This window comes from Mirounga angustirostris, unplaced genomic scaffold (assembly GCF_029215605.1).
Source record: "Mirounga angustirostris isolate CCGP_5_RB_7025 unplaced genomic scaffold, mMirAng1.0.hap1 SCAF_8, whole genome shotgun sequence".
In the NCBI taxonomy this organism is placed as follows: domain Eukaryota; kingdom Metazoa; phylum Chordata; class Mammalia; order Carnivora; family Phocidae; genus Mirounga; species Mirounga angustirostris.
Genome location: NW_026991716.1, coordinates 1846420 through 1856259, shown reverse-complemented (window position 1 = coordinate 1856259; position 9840 = coordinate 1846420). Strand labels below are relative to the sequence as shown.

Below are 9840 nucleotides of genomic sequence, written 5' to 3'. Positions count from 1 at the left end.
ACTTTCTGTGATAATGTGGACCTACACTGGTATAAGCTATGCCAATTTCAATAAGTAAATCACTTATTGAAATAGTTATTGATAAAATCCCATGGCCTTTACTTTAAACATGATAGATCCACACACATCCCCCCTTGCCATCAAATGTTTATTTTCTTGAAGATTTCTTTTAAAAATTGCTAAATGCTTGGTCCTGACAGCAGGAAACATATGCTAACAGAGGATGGAACAGAAAAATGGCAGTTCTTTCACTGGGTTTATCCTGCTGGGTTTCTCTGACCGGCCTCAACTGGAGCTAGTCCTCTTTGTGGTTCTTCTGGTCTTCTATCTGTTCACTCTGCTGGGAAACACCACCATCATTGCCTTGTCCCACCTGGACCCACATCTTCAGACTCCCATGTACTTTTTCCTCTCCAACCTAAGCTTTCTGGACCTCTGTTACACGACCAGCACTGTCCCGCAGCTCCTGGTTCATCTCAGGGGAGCTGACAAGTCTATCTCCTTTGGTGGCTGTGTGGCTCAGCTCTTCATTTCTCTAGGGTTGGGAGGCACAGAATGCATTCTCTTAGGGGTCATGGCATTGGACCGCTATGCAGCCATCTGCAGGCCCCTGCAGTACACAGTGATCATGCACCCCCGTCTCTGTGCCCTCATGGCTTTTGCATCGTGGTTCATTGGTTTTGCCAACTCCTCATTGGAGACAGTGTTCACATTCCTTTTACCATTTTGTGGGAGAAATAAAATAGATCATTTCTTTTGTGAGATCCCCCCACTGATCAAGCTTGCCTGTGTTGACACCACTGTGAATGAGTCTCTGCTCTTCTTTCTCGGTGTGATCATGCTCCTCATACCTGTGGCATTAATCATCTTCTCCTATGGTCCGATTGTCAGGACAGTCTTAAGAATAAAGTCATCTGCAGGGCAGAGGAAAGCGTTTGGGACATGTGGGTCCCACATCACAGTGGTCTCCCTGTTCTATGGCACGGCCATCTATGCTTACCTCCAGCCCAGCAACAACTACTCCCAGGATCAGGGCAAGTTCATTTCTCTGTTCTACACCATCGTCACCCCCATGGTCAACCCTGTCATATATACACTGAGGAACAAGGATGTGACAGAAGCAATGAAGAAGGTGCTTTGGAGGGGCCACGGCTCTAGATGACTGGGCAGAAAGACCCTTTGATGGAAGACGTTGAATACCAGAGCACTTCAGATGATTGTGCCCCCCCCCATGTCATCCAAAGTTTCCTCTGACAACTCTCAAGGGAATTTCCTTACCTGATTCTTTTATGCAAGTGAGTGCTCAAAATCTAAGTCCATAGACTCATGCGGCCTCCAGAGATGCTGCCTTAGTGTTTCTAGAGCATCTGCATCATATTCTTATTTAAAAAAGCTCCACAGGTTTTTCATATTTCCCCCTCATTTGGGAACACTATTCCATTCCTTCGTGCAAGAAGACACGCACATACCATAAAGTCATAGGGAAAATAAGAATACAAATGACTAAAACACTGTAAGAAATATTAACCTTTTGGCATTTTCCTAGGAAATTGTTGGAGGCATGTCACTTATTCTTGCATTGTGATCATGGCTCTATTACGAGGTCCGTAGGTTGACTGTATCACAGCTTTTTCAGAGAAGTAGGTGGGCAACTATGGGAAAAACAAACTTTTAGCTCAGAGAAAAACCTATTAACATCAGTCCTGATAAATCCATTCAGATATCAGGCCCAGTATGACGACACCAGTGTGACATGGTTTTATGTAACATTCAGGTCACAGACATAGAGGGTGTGATGCATTACCGCCAGGGACAATGGGGGCACCAGCTGGTGATACAGCAGGGGCTGCTGAGGTGTAAGTCTGCGCATAGCCGGAGAAGCACCAACGTGAGGTCTGCGAGTTGTTTCTTTTAAGCTTGGGAGCCACCTTGTTAGTTAAAAATGACTGTTGAGGACAGTATCATATCTGAACAGTACATGACACAAGTCCTATTTATATTTGATCTATTTTACCTACAGCAATGCAGCAGAAGGTCCAAAGGGTAAAATACATTTAGATCCTCTCTTCATACCATTTTATAAATTCTTTGATCCAGGCGTCAACTGATCAGTGCTTTCGTATCTCCCATCTACCAAAAGGCCCATATATTTCCATGCAGTAACATACTATAAAAATATAGGAAATGACCATGATGTCACAAGAAATGCCATGGTCTGTGGAGCTTACTGAAATGTAAAGGATGAATAAAATGTATATTAATTATTAAACATCTCCCTATGTCTAAACTTTACAAATAGCCATCTCGTTAGGAACTGTCATACAATTCTGAATTAGGAGTAATAAATATAAATAGAAACATCCCAGAACAATTGAATCTGACATTGTAGCCCTTCAGTCTTAACTTAAGTTTGCACATAAATGTGTTTTGGGGTATGGATCTGGGTTTTTGTATATGTGTATTGTCACAAACAGTGTATTTTCCCATGGAGGCTGGAGCTTTGACAATGCCATCTTCATAGAAATGTTTCTGAGTTTTGGTAGGTTTTCCCACCATGTAGCCCAGTGCAGGTAAATGTGTTGTGTCTTGGACTGGACACATATACATAACAAGTGTACTTACTGTTCCCTATCCTGACAGCTAACTACCATACTTCAGGGCCTTGAACCCCCCTGAGCTGGTCATGCTCATGACAAGTGATCTTTGTATAGAGACAGCATGTGGAGGCTGGAAATGACAGCCAGGGGAGATTATGCACATGGTCAGCTTCTCTCTGCATCACTAACAGCATGGCAGTATTCCCACTTGAAATCAACACCTGGGATATATCTTGACACCATAGTGATGTTTCATGTATGCCAGTAGAAAAATAGTTTTGTAATACTGTTTATCCTCGATGGTGACAAATTTCCCACCCTCCATTATGTTTCAACCACATCCTGACAGTTATATCAAAATGGTCACTTTAAAATCCCTCAGATGAACTCTCTTTGGTGCAAAAACCCTCCAGGTCTCATGAAACCCACAGCCTATTGTTCTGTGTGAGCATCTACTTCTCTGCTCTTAAGGACACACAGAACCCTGGGGCGAAACAGATTTATTTCATTTAATGAATGTTTGAATGGCATTTGGATGTTTCTGTTACATGGGAATAAATTATAGAGAACAAAGTTCTCTGGGATCCATGCTAAAATAAAAAAAATTATTTGAAAGTCCAAACACAAGTTCACAATTGTTCCATAACATTTTTCTAATGTTAGGAATCTGCCTCCCCACACACTCCATGCTTTGTCTACAACAGACTCCAGGTTGTGTAAATTGTCACCAATATTATTTGAACTGTTTCCTTTTGAATTTTCATCAATAACTGTGGCATGACTGTGGGATTGTATCCAAGGCTTAGCTAAATTATTTTATTCCATCCGTCTTTAACAGCCGGCGGTCAGGACAATCATTATGCTCTAGCTCTTCTTCCAGCTCTTTTGCTTTCTGAGGAACACAGGGTGCATATCATCAGCTCAGGTAATGGGTGATTGCAGAGACCCAAAATGTCCAACTTGCATGAAACACAATTCCTGTTTTTGTTGGTTTGAAATTACTTTATATATTTTATTTTAGCTTTTTAATGAAGTTTTTATTTCCATTAAAGTATAGTTAACATACAGTATATTATTAATTTCAGGTCTACAGTATAATATTTCAACAATTCCATACAACACCCAGTGCTCAATTTAAGTGCCCTCCTTCATCCCCATCACTTAGTTCACCCATCCCCCCACCCCATATTGTTCTATATAGTTGTCCTGTTTCTTGGTTTGTCTTTCTCTCTCTTTTCTTCCTTTCCTCATTTGTTTTGTTTCTTAAATCCACAGACAAATGAAATCATATGGTATTTATCTTCCTCTGACTGACTTATTTCACTTAGCATAATACTCTCCAGCTCCATCCATGATGTTCCAAATGGCAAGAATTCATTCTTTTTTATGACTAATATTCCATTGTGTGTGTGGTATATATATATACATATATATATATATATATATATGTATATATATATATCCCATCTTCTTTATCCAGTCATCTATTGATGCACTCATGAGCTTCTTCCATAGTTTGGTTATTGTAAATAATGCTACTATAAACATAGTGGTGCATGTATCCATTTGAAAGATCTTTTTTTAGGTAAATACCCAGTAGTGCATTACCTGATGTTAGGTTTGTTCTATATTTGATTTTTTGAGGAACCTCCATACTCTTTTCCACAGTGGCTGCACCAGTTTGCATTCCCACCAACAGTGCAGGAGGGTTCCTTTTTCTCCACATCTTCACTGACACTTTCTTCTCATGTTTTTGATTTTAGCCATTCTGACAAGTGTGAGGTGATATCTCCTTGTGGTTTTCATTTTCATTTCTCTGAAGATCTGTGATGTTGAGCATCTTTTCTATATCTATTGAGATCTGTATGTCTTCTTTGCAGAAATGTCTGTTCATGTCTTCTGCCCATTTTAAAAACTGGATTATTTTGGTTTTTTGGGTGTTGTATATATAAGATCTTTACATAGTTTGAATACTAACCCTTTATCAGATATGTCATTCATAAATATCTTCTCCTATTCCATAGACTTTCTTTTTGTTTTGAATCACAATTCTTTTTTTCCTAAAAACTGTTTTGAAGTTACTTTATTATCTTTTAATTTTTAATTCCAGTATAGTTAACAGAGTGTTATACTAGTTTCAGGTGTATAATATACTGATTCCACACTTACATCGTCACAAATTTACTCTTTGTTCGCCATCACCTATGTAACCCATCCCCCCACCATCTCTACTCTAGTACAAGTCAGCACAGAGAGGCTTGGGGGATTCTCAGATTATGTGTCCCTACCTTCATAGGCTGTTCTGGCTTTAGGACTGTCATTTGGTAGCATATCTGCAGTGTGTTGAATGTAAATTCTAAACAGACCCTCTACATCATGATGAAATTACTACTAGATCAGTAATCAGAGTACAGCCATCCCTGTAAGACCCTCATGTATCTCATAGTCTGTGCATTTCATGGTTACTCTTTGCCAGAGTTCTGCTCTGACCAGGCTCACTGAGGAGGGACAAACAGGTTATAGATCCCTGTGAACCCTTTCCTTTGCAGGTGACTTCTTTTAAGATGCTTGTTTTGTAATACAGGTGAGAGCTTCTTTCATCATTGTGGTATTGTAGCATATTTCAAACCTGGTTCTGCAGACTCTGGGAACCACTGTGTATGGAAATGTGGTTTGCTGGGAAGGTGGGTTCTGTGTAAATGCAGAAATGAGAGGATGAATTACTGCTGATCAGAGGGGTCAGGGGATGGGGTCCCTGAGATGGCCTTAGGGACAGGACACTTGCTTTGGGGAGGGACACATTTCCTTCTTCCCCACCGCAGGGTTTAAATGGATACATGCACCACTATGTTTAGAGCAGCATTATTTACAGTAACCAAACTATGGAAGCAGCTCATGAGTGCATCAATAGATGACTGGATAAAGAAGATGTGATATATATATGTGTGTATACACACACACACACATTGGAATATTAGTCATAAAGAAGAATGAATTCTTGCCATTTGGAATTAAATGGAGTTTAATTAATGTTTTGGAATTAAATGGAGATGACAGAGAGTAACAGGAGAAAAAACCCAAAGTTTTATTACCTGCATATGGAGGCCCAATAAAGTAATTGAGATTCAAAGAAATGATCAAGGCAGGCAGTTTTTATACCTTTAATACAGAGACAAGAAATGTGTGAGGAATTACAGGATAAAGAAAACAAGTGTTTGGGAGCTTTAGTTAGGAAGAAATTCTAAGTGGAATTTTTTTTTTTTTTATGTTCAGTTAGCCACTGTACAGTACATCTTTGGTTTTTGATGTAGTGTTCAGTGATTCATTAGTTCCATACAACACCCAGTGCTCATCACAACACATGCCCTCCTTAATACCCATCAACTGCCTGCCCCATCCGCCTACCCCCCTCCCTTCTGAAACAGATTGTTTCCTGGAGTCCATAGTTTCTCATGGTTCGACTCCCTCTATGATTTCTCCTCCTTCATTTTCCCTCCCTTCCCCTATCATCCTCCTAGATATTCCTTATATTCCACATATGAGTGAAACCATATGATAATTGTCTTTCTCTGATTGACTTATTTCATTTAGCATAATCCCCTCCAGGTCCTACTATATTGGTGCAAATGGTAGGTATTCTTCCTTTCTGATGACTGAGTAATATTCCATTGTATATATGGACCACATCTTCTTTACCCATTCATCTGTTGAAGGGCATCTCGGCTCCTTCCACAGTTTGGCTATTGTGGACATTGAGGCTATGAACATTGGGGTGCATGTGGCCTTTCTTTTCACTACATCTGTATCTTTGGGGTAAATACCTAGTAGTGTAATTGCTGGGTCATAGGTTAGCTCTATCTTTAACATCTTGAGGAAACTCCATACTGTTTTCCAGTGGCTGTACCAGCTTACATTCCCAGCAACAGTGTAGGATGGTTCCCCTTTCTCCACATCCTTGCCAACCCTTGTTGTTCCCTGTCTTGTTAATTTTTGCCATTCTAACTGGTGTAAGGTAGTATCTCTTTGTGGTTTTGATTTGTAGTTCCCTGATGGGTAGTGATGTTGAACATTTTTTCATATGTCTGTTAGCCATTTGCATATCTTCATTGGAGAAGTGTATGTTCATGACTTCTGCCCATTTCTTAATTGATTATTTGTTTTTTGAGTGTTGAGTTTGAGAGGTTCTTTATAGATCTTGGATACCAGCCCATTATCTGTAATGTCATTTGTAAATATCTTCTCCCATTCCGTGGGATGCCTCTGAGTTTTGTTGACTATTTCCTTTGCTGTGCAAAAGATTTTTATCTTGATGAAGTCCCTAAAGTTCATTTTTGCTTTCGTTTCCCTTGCCTTTAGAGATGTGATTTGCAAGAAATCGTTGTGGCCAATGTTGAAGAGGTTACTGCCCATGTTCTCCTCTAGGATTTTGATGGATTCCTGTCTCACATTGAGATCTTTCATCCATTTTGAGTTTATCTTTGTGTATGGTGTAAGAGAATGGTCCAGTTTCATTCTTCTGCATGTGGCTCTCCAATTTTCCCATCACCATTTATTGAAGAGACTCTTTTTTCCATTGGATATTCTTTCCTGCTTTGTCGAAGATTAGTTGACCGCAGAGTTGAGGGTCTATTTCTGGGCTCTCTAATCTCTTCCATGGTCTATGTGTCTGTTTTTGTGCCAACACCATGCTGTCTTGATGATCACAGCTTTGTAATAGAGCTTGGAGTCAGGCATTGTGATGTCCCCAGCTTTGGTTTTCATTTTCAACATTCCCCTGGTGATTCGGAGTCTTTTCTGGTTCCATACAAATTTTAGGATTGTTTGTTCCAGCTCTGTGAAAAGTGTCGATTGTATTTTGATAGGGATTGCATTGAAAGTGTAGATTGCTCTGGGCAGCATAGACATTTTCACAATGTTTATTCTTCCAATCCATGAGCATGGAATGTTTTCCCATCTCTTTGTGTCTTCCTCAATTTCTTTCATAAGTGTTCTATAGTTTCTAGAGTATAGATTCTTAACCTCTTTGGTTAGGTTTATTCCTAGGTATCCTATGGTTTTTGGTGCTATTGTAAATGGACTCGATCCCCCAATTTCTTTTTCTTCAGTTACATTGTTAGTGTATAGAAAAGCAACTGATACCTGTGCAATTGATTTTGTGTCCTGACATGTTGCTGAATTGCTGTATGAGTTCTAGTAGTTTGGGGGTGGAGTCTTTTAGGTTTTCCAAATAAAGTATTATGTCATCTGCGAAGAGAGAGAGCTTGACTTCTTCTTTGCCCATTTGAATGCCTTTTATTTCTTTTCGTTGTCTGATTGCTGAGGCTAAAACTTCGAGTACTATGTTGAACAAAAGTTGTAAGAGTCGGCATCCCTGTCATGGTCCTGACCTTAAGGGAAAAAGCTCTCAGTTTTTCCCCATTGAGAATGAATGAATAAAAATTTGTGGGCTTTTCATAGATAGCTTTTATGAAATTGAGGTGTGTTCCCTTTATCCCTATATTTTGAAGAGTTTTAATCAGGAAAAGATGCTATTTTGTCAAATGCTTTTTCTGCATCAATTGAGAGGGTCATATGGTTCTTTGCTTTTGTTAATGTGCTCTATCACGTTGATTGATTTGTGAATGTTGAACCACCCTTGCGTCCTAGGAATAAATCCCACCTGGTCGTGGTGGATAATCCTTTTAATGTACTGTTGGATTCTATTGGCTAGGATCTTGTTGAGTATTTTGGCATCCATGTTCATCAGGGATATTGGTCTATAATTCTCCTTTTTGATGGGGTCTTTGTCTGGCTTTGGGATCAGGGTAATGCTAGTCTCATAGAACGAATTTGGGAGTTTTCCTTCCATTTCTATGTTTTGAAACAGCTTCAGTAGAGTAGGTATCATTTCTTTTTTAAATGTTTGGTAGAATTCTCCTGGAAGCCATCTGGCCCTGGACTTGTTTTTTGGGAGATTTTTGATTACTGTTTCAATTTCCTTGCTGGTTATTGGTCTGTTCAGATTGTCTATTTCTCCTGGTAGTTTATAAGTTTCCAGGAATGCATCCATTTCTCCCAGATTGCTTAATTTGTTGGCATATAGTTGCTGGTAATAATTTCTATTAATTATTTCTATATCCTTGTTATTAATCATGATCTCTCTCCTATAATTAATGATTTTATTAATTTGGGTCCTTTCTCTTTTCTTTTGGATAAGTCTCACCAGAGGTTTATGGATCTTATTAATTCTTTCAGAGAACCAGCTTCTAGTTTCATTGGTCTCTTCTACTGTTTTTCTGGTTTCTATTTTATTGATTTCTGCTCTGATCTTTATTACTTATCTTCTTCTGTTTGGTTCAGGCTTTATTTGCTGTTCTTTCTCCAGCTCCTTTAGGTGTAAGGTGAGCTTGTGCATATGGGATTTTTCTACCTTTTTTTTTTTTTTTTTTGAGTTTTGAAGGTGATGGTTTTTTTTTTTTAATTTTATTATGTTATGTTAGTCACCATACAATACATCATTGGTTTTTGATATGGTGATCCACGATCCACTGTTTTTGTATAACACCCAGTGCTCCATGCAGTACGTGCCCTCTTAATACCTTTTTGAGAGAGGCTTGGATGGCTATGTACTTCCCCTTCAGGACTGTCTTTGCAGTATCCTAATAGGTTTTGGACAGTTGTGTTATCATCCTCATTAGTTTCCATGAATTTTTTAAGTTCTTCTTTAATTTCTTGTTGACCCAGTCATTCTTTACCAGGATGCACTTTAACATCCAAGTGTTTGAGTTCCTTCCAATTTTTTTCTTGTGGTTCAGTTCCAGTTTCAAAGCATTGTGGTCTGATAACATGCAGGGAATAATCTCTATCTTTTGGTATTGGTTGAGACCTGATTTGTGACCCAGATGTGGTCTATTCTGGAGAAAGTTCCATGTGCACTTGAGAAGAATGAGTATTCTGTTGTTTTAGCATGCAATATTCTGTATATATCTATGAAGTACATCTGGTCCAATATGTCCTTCACAGGTCTTGTTTCTTTGTTTATCTTCTGCTTAGATGATCTGTCCATTGCTGAGAGAGGAGTGTTGAAGTCTCCTACTATTAATGTATTATTATCAATATGTTTCTTTATTTTGGTTATTAATTTGTTTATATAATTGGCTGCTCCCATGTTGGGGGCCTAGATGTTTACAATTGTTAAATCTCCTTGTTGTATAGACCCTTTAAGTATAATATAGTGTCCCTCCATGTCTCTTGTTACTGTCTT

General features: G+C 39.0%; 1 protein-coding gene across 1 annotated transcript; it reads left to right on the top strand.

The window, feature by feature from the left end:
• The first annotated feature begins 214 nt into the window (after window positions 1–214).
• Window positions 215–1162, top strand: LOC135365683 (putative olfactory receptor 2B8). Its single transcript, XM_064598486.1, has one exon. The coding sequence runs from the start codon at window positions 224–226 to the stop codon at window positions 1160–1162; it is 939 nt and encodes a 312-aa protein (XP_064454556.1). The 5' UTR covers window positions 215–223.
• The last annotated feature ends 8678 nt before the right edge of the window (window positions 1163–9840 follow it).

Bases quoted from the DNA above. Each gene is read 5' to 3' on its own strand.
- LOC135365683 (XM_064598486.1), top strand. From the start codon at position 224: ATGGAACAGAAAAATGGCAGTTCTTTCACTGGGTTTATCCTGCTGGGT.